Source organism: Poecilia latipinna, unplaced genomic scaffold, assembly GCF_001443285.1.
Source record: "Poecilia latipinna isolate Pla-1442-1.1 unplaced genomic scaffold, P_latipinna-1.0 Scaffold1998, whole genome shotgun sequence".
In the NCBI taxonomy this organism is placed as follows: Eukaryota; Metazoa; Chordata; class Actinopteri; order Cyprinodontiformes; family Poeciliidae; genus Poecilia; species Poecilia latipinna.
Window position 1 is genome coordinate 97,186 of NW_015114614.1, and position 22,906 is coordinate 120,091.

At 39.1% G+C, this 22,906-nt stretch overlaps 2 protein-coding genes across 2 annotated transcripts; both read right to left on the reverse strand.

The window, feature by feature from the left end:
• Window positions 1-234: 234 nt before the first annotated feature.
• Window positions 235-8,765, reverse strand: LOC106935673 (creatine kinase S-type, mitochondrial-like). The gene is made up of 10 exons (XM_015016251.1): window positions 8,676-8,765; window positions 5,979-6,173; window positions 4,751-4,949; window positions 4,228-4,323; window positions 3,915-4,136; window positions 2,715-2,800; window positions 2,442-2,565; window positions 1,848-1,982; window positions 597-722; window positions 235-519 (listed from the first exon to the last, which is right to left on the reverse strand). Exons 2-10 carry the CDS (start codon window positions 6,125-6,127, stop codon window positions 403-405), a joined length of 1,254 nt encoding a protein of 417 aa, XP_014871737.1. The 5' UTR covers window positions 6,128-6,173; window positions 8,676-8,765; the 3' UTR covers window positions 235-402.
• A 2,151-nt stretch (window positions 8,766-10,916) lies between these two features.
• LOC106935675 (ras-specific guanine nucleotide-releasing factor 2-like) lies at window positions 10,917-22,900 on the reverse strand. Its single transcript, XM_015016253.1, has 17 exons — window positions 22,788-22,900; window positions 21,639-21,887; window positions 21,365-21,457; window positions 20,384-20,892; window positions 19,317-19,442; window positions 18,479-18,568; window positions 17,907-18,013; window positions 15,469-15,581; window positions 15,262-15,322; window positions 15,142-15,171; window positions 14,904-15,007; window positions 13,570-13,654; window positions 12,635-12,832; window positions 12,462-12,541; window positions 12,258-12,375; window positions 11,486-11,554; window positions 10,917-11,407 (listed from the first exon to the last, which is right to left on the reverse strand). The coding sequence occupies exons 1-17, from the start codon at window positions 22,838-22,840 to the stop codon at window positions 11,312-11,314; spliced, it is 2,181 nt and encodes a 726-aa protein (XP_014871739.1). The 5' UTR covers window positions 22,841-22,900; the 3' UTR covers window positions 10,917-11,311.
• Window positions 22,901-22,906: the final 6 nt, after the last annotated feature.

Consider the following 22,906-nt stretch of genomic DNA (forward strand, 5'->3'; position numbering starts at 1 on the left):
AGAGTTATTGATATATCATCACCTTCCTAAAATAATAGAATAAGTTTGTTTTTTTTTTTTGTTTTTTTTGCCCAAAGTGTCTCTTTTTCCTTTTTTGTCAAAATTGCTTTTGGCATAAAACGACATAGGCCTCTTTTTGTTTTTTGTTTTTTTTGTTTTTGTTTTAGGAAAGTGATGACATTAAAACTAAAGGGATCCAAACATCTGATGTAATAGAAAGTGAAACTAGTCAAGTTGTTTTTAATTTTTTTTTATTAAAGTCAGGGTAATCCTTAACTTGAGGTAGACTTTTCTGCAGGTCATGTCGAAGATCTTGTTTTTTTTTTTACCCTGAAGATGTATAATCTTTGAGACATCAGCCTCTAGTGGTAGAGCCAAGGTTCTCCTTCACATGTTCGGCTCTCACTTCTTGAACATAACCAGCGGAGCGGGCACCTGGATGTCCTGGCCCTTTTCCAGCTTCTTCTCACACTCGATCAGGTAGTTGACCCCGTTGACCACCAGCTGAACCAGCTCCACCTAAATTGCAACAACCCAAAATGTCACTTCACCGGCAATAACGCATGTAGACCACAGGAACCGGAAGGAAGGCTCACCTCGGATTTGCCCAGACGGTCCAGGTTGGAAATGTCGAAGGTGTCTCCAGTGGCCGCCGTGTCGACCCCGCCCGTGCCTCGCTTCTGCAGCCGCAGGTTGTCCAGGATTTTGGAGAAACGTGGGTCCTGCAGGGCAAATGGAGACACAAGTCACGACTTGTTTAAAAATAAAACTACATAAATGAATGCAGTTAGTATGTTTTGTTTTCTTAACATAAAGGGACATTTTAGGCCGTTTAAAAAAAAAATACTGCAAAGTTAAACATTCTATGTTGGCTGCTAAATGACTAAAAATTAACAACACAGTGGGGGGGGGGGGGTTTGTTTTTTTCTTTGTAGGTCTATTTTGTTGCTTTGTGAAGGAGAGGAAAATTGCATCTCCTTTCTAATCAGGAATGAATAAATCGATGTTAAATACAGAAAATTTCAACTAGAAACATTTTTTCCCTACCGCTTTGGCGCCCCCTCTGGCGCAGCGCCCCCATGCGTCCTATTTAATGCATAGCCACTTCTTGCTCCGCTGTTTCTGAACAGTTTATCCCAATATTTTTCAGACATGTGCAGAGAGAAAACTGTTGCACATCATCACTCTGAACACTACCTCATGTAGTTGGGAGCATCATGGTAGCTGAGAAAGAACGAAGATAGAGATGAATACAGAGAAAACCTGCACAACACTTTAAACAGTCCCTTCATTAAATTACGATTGTTTTTCTTTCTGCTTTTTTGTTTCGTTTGTGATGCCACTTTAGAAATATTTGTAAAGAAGTGTGCGCTTATTGCGGCAAATGTGACTTTTTATCGATCACAGACATAGAAGTTAACGGGTAATACTGAGGCAAGCAGTGTAGTAGAAGTAAAATGCTGCCACCTGCAGGTGGTTAGCTGTCACATCAGCTTGTTTTAACATTTTTTTTCTTGTGAAAAATTGGCAATCAACTGTCTGAGTCAGAGTGATCTTCAGCTGTTTTGTAGAGAAGAACAAACATGGCAGAGACACGACCCAAAAAAGTGGCAAGCAAAGCTGGTTCAATGAGCCGTTGTCTCAGTAGGATCTTGTAAACCATGTACTGTTTGCCTGGCACTCTACCATCCTGAAGAGCAGGAATGAACATGGATAAAAAAAAAAAAGATAAACCTGATTGACAAACACCGACTCGTTAGGTTTAACCGATGTCGCCGAATCCCCCAGAGAAGTGAAATAATGAAGGCCGTTAACAGAGCATGCTGGTGTTGGGTTGGCCGCGTCACCTTGCTGAGGTTTGGTAGGCGGACATGAACCCCGGCCCTCAGGCCTGTGCCCAGGTTGGACGGGCATGTGAGGATGTATCCCAGACGCTCGTTCCACATGAACTCCCAGCCTCTCTCCTGGATCAGATGCTCAACCTGATCCATAGAAAGAAAATATATGAATGTGATACTTAAAAATATACTATTAACATGAGAAACAGTTCTACAAAGACCCAAGTGAGAAAAACTACCACCTTAAAATGATTTACTCTTGTGCACTGAAACTTCACAAAATCTTACCAAATCGTTTTGGTCTACTTTCTAGTGCAAATATATTAGTATACTTGAACTTGTCTTAAGTCAATAATTCCTTAATACTGATATTGATACCTATATCAAGACATTTTCCCCATGTTATAAGTGAAAAACATCTGCCAATGGAGTTAGTGGGTTTTTTTACATCAATGTTAAAGAATTATTAAATTCAAACAAAATCATATATCTTTCTGAAGTTACTTTTAAGTTAGTTTTGTCTTATTTCAAGCGTACTAAGGCACTGGCAGTAGAAGCTAGACAAAAAAGGTTTATTGTTTTTGCGTTGTGGCTCCATCATGCCTGTTTGAGGCCGCTGCAGAATCTCTCGAACACTCTCTTCATGTTGCCGCCCTTCTCCATGGAGATGACTCTGGTGTGGTCTTCCTCGTTGACCCAGATCAGGAAGGTCTTATTATTATTGTGCCTGAAGACAAGAAACCACAGACACTTAAGAAGTACCCTGTTCACCAGGTGAGAACAGAAAAACTACAGTTCACCCAACGATTAGCACAAGAAATCGTACTAAATTGGCGACAGACAGTGAACTCAAGCATCCAGCTGTGTGGACCGTACCAGATCCCCCTGGCGTCTGGCCAGTCTCTGGCCATGAAGGCGCACGTCAACAGAGGGGAGACGGGCTTGTCGAACAGGAAGTGGTCCTACAGATAAAAAGGTAGAGAGGCAGCAGGATGTTAAAGAACAACTTCTATTTATTCATTTAGCTGGCAGAGGGAGGGATGTGCAGGTATAGTGCTGTAAAACAGTCAGATTTCTTTTACTTTCACTTTTTTGAATGTTGAAAGAAATTTCAATATGTGACAAAGATGACCTGCGTAAATACAAAAACTTTTTTTTTTAATTATTGTATTCATTAAAGGAAAAGACGCTATCCAAACCAACTTGACCCTGTTAGGTTTAAGTGATAAAATAATTGCAATAAAACTGCAACATTCAGAGATAAACTTCACAAACCATTAATAACAAACGATGACTTTGTTTTCTACTATTTTTGATTTTTTTTTCACACATTGTGTTGCTTTTTGAGATCAGAGACGTTCTTTTTCTATGATCTGTTATATATACTGAAGTTTGACTCATGAATCTGAGCTCAGCTTTCTAAAGAAAACAGTTTAATCACATTTAAATCTTGATTTCAGAGACAACTCTTTCTCTTTACTGAATGAGTTCATAAGTTGAACATGATGAGCTCTCTAGAATGTACTTTTTCACAGCACATTCTAGAAATGTGAATCTTTCAGTGTCCAGCAGTTCAATTCTATTTTGATTGTTAGGGTCACCATTCAATTCAGAAACAGTTTTCGATTCAAAAACCAACAAATAGAACATTAAATTAAAAACACTTCTGTAAAGTTCCAGATTCTATATCAGTATATCAAACTTCACGTAACACGGGACATTTACGGGAAAATACTAATACAGGAGCATAACGAGAAAGAGGGATAAAAACTGTAGTTTCCTGGCCAAAACAGGAGACGTGACAGGTATGTCATACAATTCTGTAACTTAAATTACCAGTATTAGGTTAGCTTGGCTGCTGGCTCTGCCTCAAATAAAAAAAATACCAAAGAATTATTCAAAATCTGTACATTAGGCAAGATTCCCTTCTATGGTGGCTGAGTGGGCGTGTAATTCGACGTGCCGGGTACTTGCAAAAGAGCAGGAAAAATGTACGACTTAAAACGCATTTTAAAATCAACTTTTGAGCATCTGTTCCTCCTCCATATCTATGCATTCGCAGCGTCTCTGACTCACATCAATAAGCTGCTGCTGCTCTTTCTCTGTCATGTCGCCCAGGCTGTAGTAGCGGCCGGCGAGGTCTCCCTTTAGGCCGGCCAAAGCGGTCACCACCACCCGCTCCACTTCACGCCGCTCAGCCCTGGAACAGGCCGGGGGGAGGCTCAGCCCGCGAATGCTGCGGCCCGTCCGGACGCGCGACGACAGAACGTAGTTCTCGTCGAACATCCCGTGTTTTAGCTGAAGGCAAAAGAAGAGACGACGAAGACGCCAGTGAGTGGTTTTATTAGCGTCTGGCCGGTAACACAGAACGGGTCAGCTGTGGTTCCACCTTAGAGGCGTCCAGGTCGGTGGGGTGTGTCATTTTTCTGGGATCGTAGCCGTTGTGTCTGTCTATGATTACCGGATCAAAGAGTTCAGCAAACACCTGGAGGAAACAGCAAAAGACTTGAGAGGCAAAACATTTACTAAATATCAAACATTAATATGTAGAACCTTATTGTGGCTGGAAGAAACACAGATGAAAGACACAACCTTTAACAACCATTAACAAGCAATGTTAAATCAGACTGTTCGTGTTTCAGGTTATTTATAATTACCTAAATTGGGTGGAAGCTGCAGTAACTTATATATATATATATATATATATATATATATATATATATATATATATATATGTGTGTGTGTGTATATATATATATATATATATATATATATATATATATATGTGTGTATATATATATATATATATATATATATATATATATATATATATATATATGAACTTATATATGAAACAGGGAAAAATGTTTCAGTTTTCCCTGCTCATGTGTTGGTCTCCCATGTTGCGTTACCTCGTAGCTTTCCTCGTCACCAGCGACGCAGCCCACCGTCTTAATAAAGGGGTGACCCGGGTTGTCCACCCCCGTCTGGATGCACTGGTCAAGGGTCCAGTTGTTGGGAGTCAGCTTGTCCCTCAGTTTGGCATAAATGGCCGGAGTCAGAGCGGTGGCCATGCAGTTGTTGTGTTTCCTCAGGTCGGGGAAGTCTGAGCTGTCAGGAAGGAAGAGGAAGAAGAAATGAACAAGAGAAGAAAAACAGAACGACAGAAGAAACAGAAAGGAGACGGAAGAAAAGATAAAACATGTTCCTGGTGCAGCATGTTTCCTGGCAGAGCGTCCTGAACGGCTCTGATTCCACATTTAAGTGTTTGAAAGCCTGCTGCACCGTAACCGTTATTTCAGTGACGATTAATCGAGCAGTCGGGGAAAAGAAAAAAAATTATCGGCACACTATTCATAATTTTCATTCATACATTTGAAATGCATAAAAAATGCAAATAAACAACTAAGTTCCTATTTTAGTGAAGCTAAAACTAATCCACTATTTCATTCTGGATAGAATGTTTCTAAACAAAGAGTTTTTTTAATTGTAAATGTAAAATATTTATATTATTTATGAACAGTTTTGGTTTAACTACCGAGTGTGTTTTGGAGATTGGATGTTTAATTCTGTATACTGTAGTTCACAATTATTTGATTGCTAAATTAGTTGACAATTATTTTTAATAATCGATTAATCACGATTAATCTAATTAACTGCTTCACCCACAATGTGATTTGTAGCCAGTCGTTAATTAATCAAATTCTCTTTGACCTCCTTATGTCATGTCAGTGAAGCGATCCAGGAAGAGACCTGAAGGTCACGATAAACACTCTGGATTCTCGTTTAAAATATAGAGTAAAATAAATCCGTTCATTCTCAGGATTTACAGGTTGAAGCTTTTCTTGAATTTGCTTCCCATCCACAGGGCGACTAGGAAAGGGAGACATGAGCGGCATCTGAAACCTTAAGAGAAAGTGAGTCAAAGGTAGCATAGATGAAACATGAGAGTGTCACTGGTCACGCAGGCATTTGCCGCTGCGTCAGTCGTGACCCCCAACCAACGCTCACCGTCCGCTGATGCAATCCATCTCTCTGAGTCTCAGAATGAGGCTATCACACCTGAATTCATGCTTCTAGGAAACGGAAAAGTTTCTGATGCTTCTGTACTTGGCCCCTCGTCGAGGTCGTCCGTCTTACCTGGGAGGGTAGAGCTTCTTCTTGGCCTCGGCAGCCAGGGAGCCGTTCTCGCTCAGCAGGACGCCAGTGGCCATGGTGCCCGCGCCCAGACTGGCCAGCAGCACGGCCGTGCTGCGGCCCGAGATCAGACGCCTGAAGGAGCCCGACATCTTTCCTCCAGAAAAGTACCTCAAGTACGGATCAGTAGAAGAAGAGCTAGAAATGCCAAGAAAGACAGAAACTGAAGGAGGAAATAGTAAAACGGCCCAAAAGCAGTTGGTAAGGTCTGTAAATTATGCAAATTAGCGGAAATAAATAACTGAATTGTTTTGTGAGCACATGCTGGATCACACTTGTAACTATTGCAGACTGTGACATTATTTAATATAATAAAGTTGTTAATGGAGTGGTGTTCAAACATTTTGTCACGTGAGCCGAAGCCATCGAGATGAAAGTAATTGAGGGCCACAAAATGTAGATATTTTTATCTATTTTAATTAAAAATGCAGTATCTTTATTTTTTTTTTATATGTATAAAACGTTTCTCTTTCACCTGAACAACTAGAAATAAAACACAATATTCTAATGAAATAAAAGAAGTCTGTCTTTTTGTAGAAAGGAAGCTGCAGGCAGTACATCTGAAACATGAATCATGAATCATAAACTGGTTGTTTTCTACTATGTTTATTCTTCTCAGTAAGAACAACAGGGTTTCGCTCAGTCTTAGAAAAACATCCCACGTTATTTAGTCGAGTTCACCAAACCGGTCGCCAAAATCTGTTCTTAAGTAAAAAACTGGCTGGATGTTGGTCGTCCTATTTGCTACAAAATTGAGTCAATGTGAAAAAGATAATTGATCAAAGATCAGTACTTTGTGTTGTTCTTTCCTTTTTTTAACCATATCTTTTTTAAAAGGCAGTAAAACTTTCTTGAACCTGTATTTATAAATGTTTTAAAACTCTATCCTTGAGCCTGAAAACCAAGTTTGCATGTTTTTTGGGGTTTTTTTTGTTTTTGTTTTTGTCAAGGATCTCACCAAATCACTTCAAGGGCCACAAAGGGCCCCCAGACCACATTTTGGACACCTTTGGATTAATGGAAACTTTATAAGTGCTGCGTTCGATCATCAGATTCTGTCCTGCTGGATTGTGAATCAGACTTTTGTCTGATTCACAGAATTTGCATATTGTCATCTTCTTAACATGATAGCCCCACCCTCTCTCTTGGCTGCTGCTTTCTGATTGCTTCATCCAACACCTAGTTGGATGAAGCAATCACCCAATTGGGTTGGTAGAGGTTAGGGTGTGGAGCATGTGGTTAGCAGGTATGCAGTCTCTTTGCATACCTGCTAACTACATTAGTTTAACTTTCTATTTGAAACTGTATACATTTAAATCTGTTGAGTCATCTGTGGTTCATTAAAACAACAGAATTTGCATATTGTCATCTTCTTAACATGATAGCCTCAGTCACAATTTGCCAAGTGTGTGTGTTTTTTTAACGTAAGTCAACAAAGTCATTGACAAAAAAAAAAACCAAACAAACAAATAAAAAACAGGTAGTGCTTTTTTTTCTTTTCAAAATCACTTTTGGCCAAAAATGACATATTATTCCGTTATTCTTCTTGTGCATGCATGAGCTTTCTCGGGGTACTCCACTTTCCTCTCAGTTCAAAAACATCCATATTAGTCTTGGCTAAATGGTGAAAATGACACTGATCATTTTCTTGCACATTGACCTGTGGATGTTTGCGCCACATGTCTGTTTGTTAACCTTGTAAGCTGAAGATTTCTCAAATTTCTGGTAATTAGACCATTAAGAACCAGTCGCTGTTGTCTGAACCACATTGATCTCCACAAATGAAATGCTCAGCGTTAGCCCTGATCCTGTTCTGCAACCCTAATTCCACATTGCCCACATTATGTTTTTTCTTTTCTTGGCTTTACTGTAATGAACAGGAAAAATTCAGATAAATTCAAATAAATTCCAGTTATCTGTTCCCAGATTTACACTTATTTCCAATCAGATTCAGTATATGGGAGGTCACAGCGCAGCTTGACTTTGACTCAGTGTCTAGGAGACTGTTTCTAAAAATAGAGGAGTTTGAGGACCAGACTGCTTCTGTTAATTCAGGTCAGAGGGGGAGAAAAAACAAACCCTAATCGATCCAATATTTTTAAAATGAGCCGATCATGTCAGACCCGACTTTCACCCACAGCGATTATATCTTAACGTTTGCAGTGCAGACTGGAGGACACATACTGTTTGGGTCAGTGGTGATATTATTATTATTAATAGATCAGTGGAGGGACGTTTGGTGCCAAGACCAAAGCCCCTCCTGGCTGATGGATACAGAATCATTCTGGACAGAAGTTCATAAGGTCAACACAATGTTAAAGAGAGATGGAAAATGGATATGGGGAGAATCATGTGACCCGAGAACTTGGCAGGATATCAAAAGTTTAAAACTCAACTGTTCAGAGTGGTTTGCAAAAGTTTTTTTTTTTTTTTTTTTTACTAACTAAGCATTCTCTTGTTTGGTAAGAAAAGCGTGTTGTGATCATAACCAGCTTCTAATAGATTCTGTCAATTTAAACACAAATATGACACATGCACTCACTTAATCATGTTCTCAAAACTCTAGATTTAAAATGTTCTTAAATATATCAGCTAATGGAGGCTCTCTGTCAGAGAAACGAAAGAAAGAGGGTAACATACCTGGATGAAAGCTGCTGCCTTCTGACTGAAGGTTACTGAAAATCAGCTTTTGAGTCTCCTCTGTCGTTGGCTCCGCCCCCCCCCCGCCCCGCCCTCTCCAAACTCTACTCCACTTGTGGGAATACAAATTGAGGGCCAATCACAAGTTAAGACACAGTTATAAACCAATGAAGGCAGAGATCTCCTGTAAACAGAGCCATGATTAACTTTGATGGCTCTAATATCACCGTCTGGTTTGACCTTCACATTTACACATGATCTCTTCCTCTCTCCTTCAGTTGTCTCAAACTCTGCTGCAGCTTCAGAAATAAAACGCAACTTTCACACGAGCGGAACTCTGACACTGAAGGAGATTAGATGCATTTTCCCAACAACTCAAAACACTTTAATGTATGGAATTATTGTTTCCATGTTCTTTTTACCTCAAAATGACATTTGCTGAGCTTCTGTGTACGGAAAGCCAACAGTGCAAATACTAAGTCTTGTCCTTTGATATTTTTTTTCTCATTTTGTCATATTACAACATCAACTTGTATTTAATAAAACTTTATGGTTAAGAAGTAGAAAATAAATGATGGATGCATTATTTTCTTTAATTATTCATTACCAAAAAAAATCCAGGAAGTGTCAGACTTTAGACAGAGCTTCCAGGGACTGTCGCCCAGGGCAACAGGTTTTGGATTATTTTTGTAAGAAATGCATGTTTTGCTTTTTGCTAAAACTCAAAGGCCCAATTTTCATTTTTACAGACCGTGGCCGTCTTTAGGTTTTCACAGAAAGTGAAGCTTTAATTATTTTTCTTCTTCTTCATCAATGATCTGCAACAACATTCGTTTCCCTGAAAGTTTTATTTTCAAGCCTTTAGTTTGTAAATGTCTGTACAATACACAAATAAATAATTAAAAAACAATACAAGTTGAATAAAAGTATGCAACAGTGAATGAAAACAAGCTGACTCTAATGCAAACAAGTTACAGAAGATTTCAGAAAGGAAAGAGGCAAAAATGAATCTACAAAAACAAGTCAGCTGCATCTACAAAAATAAACTAATAGTAATATATGCTACTTTTATGATACTAATAACGCTAGAACCTTGCAACATTCTTCTTAAAATTAATAGTGCAAACATGCCACTACAGAGGTACTCTTACAAGTTAAAGGTTTTAAAGATATGATAACATTAACAGGAATTATTATTTACAGTGATGACATCAGAGAAATATATTAACAGTGATGTTTTTCTTTAGGTGGTGTCAGGAGATGATTCTTAAAAAATATTGATCAGAAAAAATGTGTACAAAATTCTTAGCAATTCTAAACTAAAAGGAGACGTGTTGTTTGTCAACTTGGATAAAAAAGCTAAATTTGCTAAAAGCCGCTTCAAAAAAAGGGGAACATGCAAGAAAAAAAAAACAGAAGCTCATAACCGATGTTTGATCAGATAGAGTAAATTTACAAGATTAAAAATGAAATTACAGCTGATGTTTCATGTGACCATGAACTCAGAGATCACAAGGTTCACTGTGCGACAAAATGTCATATTTAAAGTCCTAGACAGGTTAAGCTCATTCCAGCTCACATTATTATAAGGTTATTGAAACATTCGTTAAGGAAATTCATTATTTTTGGGTGAGACCATCAGAATGCTCTCCTAAAAAATTTCTAAGCTTTCCATCATGTTATAATGTTATTTCGTCATGAAAAACATACCTGGAGTGTTGCCTTGATTCTCTCATGCATATTTGAGAAATCCTTTAATCTCCATGGCAACCATTCAGCTGTGAAAAACGCCTTGGTGGACCAAGCCCCGCCTTCGAGGATGAAGCTCCTCCTCTGAGCTGCAGTTTTCAATCTTCTAAGATTCCCCCTCACAGAGCAGTTTCTTTCCCTCCCCCCACTCAGCTCCTTCAGACTAGCCAGCAGCAATTAGCAAACACCTGCTAGTCAGCTGAGCTCACTGTAGGAGCTACTTCTCAGTCTGAAGTTGGTAAAAAACATTGCTAGAGGGTTACTAGAAGAGCCATGTCATGATGACTTCCTGAAGATGGAGTTTCAGAAAGAGCCGGAGTTTTTAAAGAGACAGAGACCCAATTTCAAGCCTTTATATATCAAATTAAAATTTCTTTAAAATCAAAAATGTCATATACAACATTTTTACATGAACTGAAGGTAACATAGTTACTTGATTGTACTATAAAATGATTTGTGGTTAAAAAATACATAATACTGCCCCTTTAATTTCCTGAATATTCGAATCACACAGAGAAACAATATTAAAATGTGATTAATTAATGCAAAAATGGTTGTTTGATACAATATGAAGAAACAGCTGAACTTTGTGTTAAAGACAAAAAAGACGAATCACAGAGTGACAGCAGCAACATTCTGGTGCTGATGGTGTTTCTACACTCATAAAGGTTTGAGAATATGGCAAGGAGTTGTTTCTGCGATACAGTACAATAACTAGATAAATACCTCAGATCTCCATAAAACAAGGCACATTGTCTCCTGAGTTTCCCCTACTACACCTGCTGATCACCTGTGTGTGACATAAAAGCACAGGCTTTATCTAAAAGGTGGTGCTGTGAGCTGAGAGGTGTGAATCTGTGCAGTAGATGCAGGTTTCTGGTGTAAAATTAACCTGGAGGGACTCGAGGTTCGATCTTCAGTGAGAGCTCATACAGAGTATCTTCATCCATTACTACGGTCTTATCCAGCAGGAACTGAGTTACCTGGATATGAAGTAAAGACTGCTTGAGGAAAGAATTTTTTTTAAAAAAATAAATAAATGATTATTAAAAAAGGCAAACCTTGGATTGGTGCTCTATCCTGTAAGGAGCCTGCTGAAACTGACGAATTTCCCGGATAATATGAGAGATCTGTAGAGGCAGAGAGAGCAACAAAAAGAGAACGGCAACTTTAAGATGAAGCTTTTTCATACCAACAAATTTGATTTATAAAAAGCCATGTGCCAGATAATTTTTTTTTTAAATGCTCAGAAAGTAACATTTTCTTAAACAGATATGTATTAGGTGTTAAGGATAGATGCTTATTTATTTAAAAAGTTTTTTCCATTCATCTTAATTTTGCAGTAACTAGAACCTCCAGAGCAAATCTTGAAGCCAAAAATAAAAAACAATCGACTGTGGGCGTGTCTTATGACAACATCTCGCAAAACCTTTTTTATGTTTTTTGTCCTTAATCATTTACTGATCCATTTTGTTTTTATCTCATTAGTTTTTTGTTTATTAGTGAGCAGATAAAATAAAAAAAGGCATAAAAAAAGGCACAAAAAGTTTGTTTTAAAAAAGTGTTACAATAACAACATAATGTTTTTGTTACCCCTTGCCATCATCATTTGTGTTGATTCGCTGTGGTTTAAACTTTATGAAGCAAAAATATCCCCAAAAAACATTCATAGACATCCTACTTTTAATTTTAGAAAGTATAAACCTCAGAGATAGTTAATGTTTTTTTTTAAATCTTCAGAAAATAAGCTGAGCCTGATTAAAATGTATTGACAATAAAAGCCAAACTCCAGAGAGTTGTGTGTGTTTTGGGCTGTAGGACAGAAAGTCTTACCATTCTCATCTTGGAGAAGTTGACCAGCCCCTCCTCGGTGAAGTTTGGCGTTCCCTCCTCGATGAAGGCCAGGTCAGTCAGGTACATGCCCAGGTACGGCACACATGGAGGGTTGCAGCTGCGCACAAGGAGGTAAAAATGATCTCATAGTGGTGTCAGCATCATGCTGTAGGGCAGAGGGTGACTGTCTGTGACTGTAGCTACTTTTTCAGCGTCTCTCTGAGATTTTTGAACCTCCCCTCTGACGATACGATCTTCTGAAGCCGGTCCATCAGCGCCTTGGTCTGAAAACAAAAAAAACAAAAGACAAATCGTAACGTTGGAGGTTTTCTGTGTGTGTAAGGTAATATTAGTACTGCGAGCTGATTCAACTAAACCTGTTTGCAAACTTTAGCCCAGGTTTTCTTCAGCCTGTAGATGGCGCTGCGGTTGAGAGCAGAGGTGATCTCCAGCACGCCGTTGTAGTTGTTGAGGCAGCGACAGATGTCGGCCACGGCCAGCCACTTCTCTATGGAGCCGGCCCGAGAGCCCACGTCGCTGTGGGCCATGATCTGAGACGCCACCAGGTTGCTCATCTGACGAGATTTCACAGGAATCACAAGACAGAACAATCTGATATGCTAAAACTGTTATTTTTGATCCATTTTTACCATCATGTTGGTCTGATTCACAAAGCAAGAAGCAGTGATGATGTGCACTGATTGTATAATATAAATCCCCCCAGTGTTTTTTGTTTAAAATAAATCAAAGCCACATGTGTCAAACTCCAGGCCCGCGGCCCAAATTCTGAATGCTGCAGGTATTTCTTTGGTCCTCTAGATGACATGGAAAAGTTTTGGAACTTTTCCATATCATGGTTCCCCGAAACAGCATTAACCTTTGACCTGGAAACCTTTTTCAAACCTACAGACAATGTGGCAAAATATATAAAACTCCAACTTGAAGAATGTTTTTCTGACTTTTATTCACAATTTTATATGTCACAATAAGAACTAAATCAAAAAATTGCGTGATAAATTAAAACAACCTCAATAACCATTTGCATGATTTGTCGTTTTGTGTCTTTTCTCTTTCTACCATAAACTGGATGACAAAAGTCTTCAGTTTGGTGTTTTGGTCTCAACCAAAACCTTTTCTTTAAAGGACAATTTTGTTTACAGAGACTTCGTCATTCATTTTATTTTTTATTTCTGGTGTTTTGTTTATTTGTTTTGGATATTTAAAACATCTTCCAGTTCCAGTGTTAAATGTTCATGATGGTTTAAAGTTTGAAACGGTAGCTTTTGGTGAGTTTTCTGCGAGGGTTTCTTACATCATTAAAGTGCTGGCTGGTCTTCATGATGTATGGAGTCCTTTCAGTCTTGTCCACCTTCATCCAGCCCTGACCCAAAAACTCCCTGAGTGGACACAAAGTGAGATGGTCAGTCAATCTGAAAGGTGATCATTTAATGTTTTTTCACATGTTAGAAAGCTCTGTATAAATGTGACACTGAATGAAAGGGATCCATGGTTTAATTAATTAATCTTTTGCAAAACTGCTTCTCATTATAATCACAGCTGCACATCTTACATGATTTGTCTGTAGCAGCTTTGAACATCAACAGACTGAAATGTTTGCATACTTTTCTTTGAAAAGTAGCTGCAGCTTAGTCAGATTTTAAGGAGAATGTCTCTGAATATTTTTCTTGCTACAAAATATGTAAAGAAACAATAACTTTCCAAATGTTTCTCCTCACTTTGATTCACTATTCGATAATTGTTGCATTTGGTTAGCATTTAATGTTGCCTGGTATCTTCTGGATTTAGTTGGCTGTGAGTTCTGTGGTAGAAGATTTTTGACTTTATTAATTTGATGTTTATGTCATAATATTACATCAATATATTTATGTTATGTGATAAAAAATGTTCCACCACAATCCCATATTTCGATTATTATAAAAATATGTAATAATTCTATTTATCACACATCAAATTTTATTTCATCTCCACAGTTCCTTCAGTCTTTTCTTGACAGAAACTTTCCCACTTCACGCTTCCTAGCGATGACCAGCAGCCAATCAGAAAGATGAGCCTGGCAAATAACATTTCAATAAATTATTTTAACTTATGTTTCATAATAACAATTTGAAAACAGATTACAATTTATTTTAAAAACATTTAATAGAAATTTATGGCTTAATTTTTTTTTATTTTTGCATTTCCCCCCTCTTCATCTTCCCTCTAACTTTCTGAGGCCTCTCTAGCTCCCCCTGCTGGCCTCCACAACACACAGCTCTAGAAAACCGCCTCACAGCAGATTGATATAAACTAAAATGAAATTAAAGACAGGGAAACTAAACTAGTTGTTTAATGTGAAAGAAAATATTTTAATGATCACAATTATGATCTGTATTGTAGTGAACTGCCATGTAAAACCTCAATAAAATGCATTGAAGTCTATTTAGTAATGTAACAAAATGTAAATAAAGGTGATCTGCTGCTATTAATCCTGTCAGATTATCATTACTTACTGTTTTATATGAGTTATTTTACCCATTCCAGCTGCTGTTATTTCTGTAATGCTCGGATAGAGTTGGACATATTTTATCTAAACAAAAACCTCCTGGAGCCGATTGATGGTACAGTAGTGGTTAGTCGTGTACTCACTCATAGGGAATGCTCCTGAAAACGATGTGATCCAGCAGCGTGATCTGCTCCGCCATCTCCATGGCTGAGAGGGACTCGAAACACTCGGCTTTAGGACTCTCAGCCTTGTTCACACACAGACATACATCGGCTTAATGTGTGGGAAGCGCAGCATAAAGATCGCTAACAACTTTAAATCTACAGGAAAGATCACTTCCTGGTGGACGTTTAACAGGGAAAGAGAGAGAATTATCCTTACCGCAATGAAATGCAGAAGAGGGCAGCTTTTCTGTTTCATTATAACAAGAGAAGTCATTTCAAACTTTTTTTGTTTCATTGAATGCATTCAATGAAGTGTTTCACATGAACTCACACTGACCATCTGTAGGATGTCTTCTATCCTCAGCTGAGTGTCGTCTGGTTCATCCTGAGAAATGGCACTGCAAAGCAAACCACAGTGTCATTTTGAAGATGCATCAAGGAAAATTCTAAATATCTAACATTTGACAGCAAAATAATTACAACAAATGTGTAAAAGAAACCTCTGACATTATGAAGAGGAGGTTTGCCAGTAAATAGTCTGCACCTTAAAATGTTGGTTGCTGCTTTTCTCTCTTGGGGCAGAAGATCTGGGTCTCGCAGCACCTCCTCCAGCAGACTGATCACTCCTGTCTTCAGCTCGCTGTTCAGGTCAAAGTCCTGACAGAGACACAGAGACACGACATCGGAAAGCTTCAGCTGAGATGATGTGAAGCACACAGCAGAACAGCATCAGAGCAGTCAGTGACATAATGACAGCCAGTGTAAAATCCATCAAGAAAAAAGGAACGTGGTGAGCAAATCTGGTAGAGAAACTAATGAAAAAGTAGGAAAAGAAATTCTGATATGTGAGTTGCAACAGAGGCATTAATAACTCACACATACAAACCACTTATTGGAATTAAACAGTTTTACTTTAATCTTATTGCAATGACCTGATATTAATGTTACTCAGACTCATGCTGTGCTACACAGACGCTCTCTGTTCTCATGAAGGTTGACTCGCCCCTAAAATTACTTTTTTTTAAATAAGTTCTGATAACAATTTCACCATTTGGGATCACTCAGGGATGGTGCATCAAACATTTAGTCAAGGACAGCAAGGATACGTTTAGCTAGATCATGGACAAACTTCCAGAAAACTGCAAAACAGCTGAAACACTGAGTTCCTTTAAAAGCTACCTGTTTAGAGCTGCTTTTGAATCATCATAAATGGAGAATTGACCAATATATTTGATGAGTATTGATGACTTTAACAATCAAAATGACATTATATTTTACAAAATGTAATGTCTGTTATTGTTTTTCACAGTTGTTGTGTTTATGATTTTTTTTATTTTTAGGTTTTCACAATGTAAAGGACTTTGAACGACCTTGTTGCTGAAATGTGCTACATGATTGATTGATCAATCAATCAATCAGATTTTATTTGTATAGCACATTTCAGCAGCAAGGCATTTCAAAGTGCTTTACATAATTAAAATAAAAACAGCATGTGAGAAAGAGAAAGAGATTTAAAAAACATCATTAAAATGTAAACAGTGAGAAAGAGAAATAAAAAGCTGTAGAACTTTAGTTGAGACGCCGTCAACTGGGACTCCAACCCTTTGGACTTTAGTCAAAACGCCGTTTGACAAGGACTCTAACCTTGATATCATGGCAATAGTTGCTTTGTCCTGATTCAGTTGCACACTGAGAGTCTTGCTGCAGGGTTGGAGACCTTGTCCTGTTAGGCGACGGGGCCTGGATAATACCCGTGTTAAACAGACGGCGGAGTCCGGCGACAACAGGCGCTTAAATTCCGTAACAAAAGTATGTTTTTATCTTTTTTTTAATCTTTTTCTTTTTTTTCTTTTTCCAAAATCTCTTTCTTACTGTTTATTTAATGTCACATGCTGTTTTTATTTTGTTTTTTAATTATGTAAAGCACCTTGAAATGCCTTGCTGCTGAAATGTGCTATACAAATAAAATTTGATTGATTGATTGATACACCTTTCATCTCACTTACATCCTCAGTACTCAAAATGGTGGAAATCAAAAGTGACACATCATAAATGTGACTTGATGTTAGTACAACTTTGTTACTTACAATTAACTAATTTGGACACCTCAACACTAGAAGAGCTTCACATTTAACTCATCAATATAGTGTTAGAAACCAAACCAAATTCATATATTTTTCCATTCACTTTAATAATTTGTGACTGTGGAAGGTCAAAAACACCTTGCCCTCCTAAACCAAGAGCTGTTTTTCTCAGCCGACCCGAACAAGTTTACTTTTCCAGGCAACAGCCAGCTACAAAAATAGCTCCTTATATAATCTTAGACAAAAATGATAGTTCTCTGAAGCTCCCTGGGGATGAAGCTGACCTTTCTGCGTGCGTCCATGGTGGGAAGGACACGCAGTGCAAAGAGCACCTCTGTCACGGAGAGCAACGACGGAAGAAGAGACGCAGCAAGAGCGAAAGCAACCAGCAGCTTTTTTAGGCGTGCTCCTCAAAGGGGGGCTGTCTCTTTCGGCTGTATGTGGAAAGCACTGAGGGACGTGAGGAATAATTGGAGCCATGGTAACCTACAGGCCCTACCTTTGTTTTACCACATTAGCAAACAAGGTAGAATTAAGATGTATTTTCATACTGTAGTATAATATTACTATAGAGCGTTCTTTGAGTTATTTCATGCTTTATTACATATTTTGGTGTTACAATATTATGACTCAAACTAATCTGAATGAGTCGAAAACTACCTTCTGTCACAAACAGAAGTAGGTTTGTGACAGTGTTTGTGACAGAAAAGACATCAGTCTCCTAGTGCTAACTCAGACAGGTGCAGGTTGGACCAACTCTGATACAAGGAAAATCCCCAAAATCAATCCAGTGGTTGGTTATCTTCTTAAGCATGTTTTTGCTAGGATACATACATTACTAAAGTCTGACTGATTGAAACAGACTGTGGATATGGAAAGTGTTTCCTCTTTGACTCACCTGGGAGTGTTTAGAGACCCAGTGCCGCAGGACATTCAGGACTCTGTTGGTAGCAGCTCTGCGGATGATGAATTCCTTATCACATGTTTTCTCAGAGTTACTAAAACCTAGGAGAGCAATAAATAAAAATAAATAAATAAATCCAGATTTAGTTAACAGACACCTTCTTTGTGAATTTTGTTCTTTGGTTCCTTGAAAATGACTTCAATCCAGACACACATATTGAAGAAAACTCTAAAAACATATTACTACATTTTCTAAATGTGAGACTTTTAAAGTAATTACTATAATAAAGGAAGTAAATTATGTTCTGTTTGTATTTATTTTTTCATTGTAGCTTGCTTCAGGCTTCTAAACCATCGATTTTAAAAACAAATGTGCTTTTAAAACAATAAAAGCTTATTAGCTCATTAGAAATCTCCTACACAGGCAACCACTTCCTTCCTCTTATCTTTAAATTATGTTCTGTTGTCCTTTTAGCTTCTCCCCTCCACATAATCCAATGAACACCACAAGCGGAGCTCCCTCCCTCCGCTACATCCGCTGTGACCTTCAGGATTGGACATGCTCACCCTGCGAGCTGCTGTGCCCTGCGGCCGCCGTGGCGATGGCGAACGCCGACGCTGGCGACATGGTGCAGCGAGAGTTCTCCCCGGCTGCCACTACAAGCAACCAAAAACAGTAAAACCTTAATGGTAGATCTGCTCCAACGGCTCTTAAAAGGGCAAACACCCTGTTCAGAAGGACAATAGATCTCATTGTATTAACTGGTACAAATCTCAATCAACACTATATGTCATTCTAAACTGCAATGGAAACATTTTTCATCCATCACACTAATCATGAGATCAACAGGCAGATGTTACTACTGGTGGAAATGACGAAGAACATGACAGGAAGTGGTTGGGGGATGATGGCAAGACATGTCTTTAATTGATTTATTGTGTGAACAAACTTATTCACATGTGATTTTAGTTTAGTTTCCTATTAAATGGAAACAACACAATTGTGAAATTGTGCTTTTTCGACATTAGTGGATTATCAATAAAGTTTGGCACACATTTGTAATGAAATTGTAGCTATAGAATCAGAGAAAATGTCCAAATTATAAAAGGAGCTTTTGCAAAGTAGAGAAGGCAAAAATTACCATCCACTTTTATGATACTGTTAGCATCCAGCTAAACAAGATAGATAGATATAAAATGGTAAATTCTCAGCAACAAGTTTTTGTGTCCTTTTTGCAAATTGAGTTGTTTTTCACTTGACTTGTGCAGAACAAATGTGACGTGAAAATGGTTTTACAGTTCTTTATCACAATTAAACTTCTAGATCTTTGTTAACAGCTGTAAATGTAATAAGGCAGTGCAGTGCGGTGTGGTGCGGTGTGCTGTGCTCGTGTAGTTTTATTACCTCCAGACTGTCTGTAGCGGAGATGTCTGGGTGTGGATGGGGAGCGGCAGGGGGACAGGTCCCCCGGCTCGGTGCTGGACGGCGACTCAGGGATGAACTTGTCCAGGGATACTGACTCCAGAACAGCTGTGAGAGAGAAAAGGTCAAACATCCAGTATGAGTCCAGGTGATTTCCATGTTGTATATATAGTATCTATATATGAGTTTACAAGGATGGTTATTTTAACATGATCTAAAAATGCTTTAGTGAACTCTCAGGTAATAAGCTGCTATTTGAGATGTCAGCCATTACATGTCATCGTTCTCTTCTCTTTCTCTAACAGGTTCCTGTCTTTTCATGTTTTCTCTCTCCTCCCATTTTTTGGTCTGGTTCTCTGCTCCTGTTTTACTAGTGATCATCCTTCGTACTGCAGACACATATTCATCTACAGGCCCGATTATTCCTCTGAAAGAGAAATGCTGACCCATTTATGTCTTTGCTAGAACACAATAAAAGACAAAGTCAGAGTCTGGACTAATTAGCTGCAAATGAATTATGAACATCCTTCACATTGTTTATGTCAAGATTTCATAGAGGGAGGAAAGAAGGATGGAAGCAAAGGAGGAAATGAGGAAAAAGAGAACAAAACAAAAAAAATGGAAGATAGGAACCAGGAGAATCAAATGAGCAAGAACGGAAAAATGGACTAAAAAGAAACCAAATGAAGGATTAAATGAAAGGAGTGAAAAATAATTTGATGAAGGGAAACATCGGAAAGCAGAGGGATGGATGGAGAGATTGATGGACATAAATATTAAACCATGGAATATGAAATGAAGGAGAAAACTCAACTTCTAGAAGATCGGAAGTCTGGACATAAAAAAACTTTTCCCTTCTTTTATTTTCTATTTCTTACACCTTTCTCCACAGGCCTGGTAAAAACTTAGATTATATTCCAGACTGTTTATAGGAACACAGTCTGCCAGCAGCTTAAAGCAGCATCTACAGCAGCAGTCACAAATATCCAACGTGTTTACTGCATGTAAAGCTGGAGGAGTGTGAGCGCTAACTGTTAGCGTCTTCCTACCTCTGCGGATGCTACGCCTCAGCTTCCCACAGAAGGCGTCGATGCGCGGCAGCTCTCCGCTGACGTCGTCCCCCGCGGCCGGACTCAGCTCTGGGGAGCTGGGGCCCCGGCTGAGGTCCAGCGGGGCCCTGGTGGAGGCGGGAGGCGGCGAGGACACCCCGGAGGCCTGCGGGAGGCTGGGGGAACGCGTGGTGGTGGGCGGGGGCGACGAGAAGCCGAACGGCAGCCGGTTGAAGCCGGGCGGAGGAGAGGAGATGGAGGGGCTGTGGCTGGAGGTGGGGGAGTTGGCTGCGGACAGCGGCGGGGTGGTGGACAGGTCCAACGCCCCGACCTTCACGCCCACCGGTGAGCTCAGGGACAGCTTTCGGCAGTGCACCGGGGAGGAGGTGCGGGACGGGATGGAGATGGGAGGCGGGGAGGAGAACTTGCGGCAGAGTCTGGGGGATTTGTTGTTCAGCGGGTCGGATCCCCAGGCGCCCTGGTTGGTGGCAAAGAAAAGCTCCAGAGACCTGAAAGAAACCAGAGCGGTCAGTCCACAGCTCTGACTAGGAGAACCACGAGTCATGGCAACACTTCATCTGAAGGAGTGTGCTGTAGACTGACATGATGACTCTGTCATAAACATGACACAACATGACCGGTACTGACCATGAAGGTGTTTGCATAAATGTTTAACACTGTAGTCATGAAATGGCATTCAGTAAATAATGACACTTTTAATACAAATCTGCTTTAAAAGTGTCAACTTAGCATGAAATGTGTCATTATTCACCAAATAATTCAAAGTTGACACTTTTAGTTCAAAGTGGCGTTAAAAGCCTTCACTTTGTATTTACCGTAATGCACTTCATGACAACACTCATAAATACTGATGAAGACTCCTTCATGTTTATGACAGCGTCGTCATGCCAGTCTTATGCACACCCCTTCAGATAAAGTGTTACCCAAATCACTCCCCCAAAGCCTTCTGATGGTATTTACTTGGACTGGTCCAAAGCCAGCTGTGTGATCTTGAGACTGTAGTCAGGACAGAGAGACATGATGGACAGACGGTCGTATGAGTGCTGCTCGATCCTGAGGCGGGGCAGCAGTGTGAGGAAGATGAAGGAGGGGGAAGTGAAGAAGAAAAGATGGAGTGAATGACAGGATGAAGTGTTAGGCATGAGGAGGACAGAGACACAGTGAGGACGGATGAACAGGATGGAGTCTGGGGTCAGTGGGAGGAGTATCCTCATTGTTTTTGAGGCCTGAATACCTCACAGGAATGGAGGTGAAGGGTTTCTTATAGATGTCGGCCAGTTTGTCGATGACCACGGCGGCCGTGGTGAAGATCCGGTACGTGTGGAGGAAGGTGTTGAGGAAGTCGATGGAGAGGAAGCGCAGGTCGGTGAGGCGCTCCAGCAGCCGCTCCACGCTGGCGTATCTGATCTGAGGGACTTTGCAGGAGTTGAGCGTCTTGCTGAAGCAAATGTCGACGTCGTCTTTATGCAGCCTGGCGTCGGACCTTGGAGGAGGAAAAACAACAACAAATTTGACTTAAATCCTTGTGTCTTTTATAGAGGACAAAGCTAGGACTTATTATTTGTTATTGTCCAGTTTGGACAATTCATCTGTTTTAATATCAGGCAATGATTTAGAATAAACAGCTCAGAAATCAGAAATTTGTCTTAAAGAGAGAAAGACATTTTTACTCATAAAACATCTGAAAACCATGTATTATCTTATTTTAACTTCATGAATATTCAGCACTTTGTTTTGGTCTATCAAATAACTAAAAATGACAAAATGTGAAAAAGTTGGAAGGAATATGTAAAAGTGGTCATTTATCATATAGTTTATCATTTATTATGATACATTTTTATCATAACTCTTATCATGATATGAATTTTGATTTATCATTAATAAATTCCAATTCATAATGTTGAAGAAAACTGTCTGTATTGTTAATTTTCTTCAATATTTGTTCAACAAGAATATCAATAAATATAAATACATTTGAAAAAAAATGACTAAATGCAGTTACTGTGTGCAGTTTAGTGATACAAATAATTTTTTTTTTTTATGTGACTGGTTTCCTAAAGAAAAAGGGGGAATGTTTTTCTAGAGCAGTCTTTGTGTTTGTGGGGCTATAATTGCTGTGACACACAGTCATACTCATACATTTACCTAAAAAGGAAGTAATAAATAATTCTTATAGTCACTTTTATTGTTTTCACAACAGTACCACAAAATATCAGGATAAAACTGTAAGTCTATATCACTCAGCCTAGAGCTTTGGAAAATTATTCAACTTCATTGTTTAAAATTTTCTTCTCATTGACATAATGAATCCACCATGATGTGAGATCTGTAAATCTGTCAAATGTAAGACTTTAGCACAGCCAGAATGAGATCATTTCCTCACTTGATCATGTGGGGCACAGAAACTTTAGAGTTCTCCTCAAAGACGCTGGTCATCAGGCCGTTACAGCGGATGTTATCGATGCACTGAAGTGGAAAGAAAACACACACACACACACACAC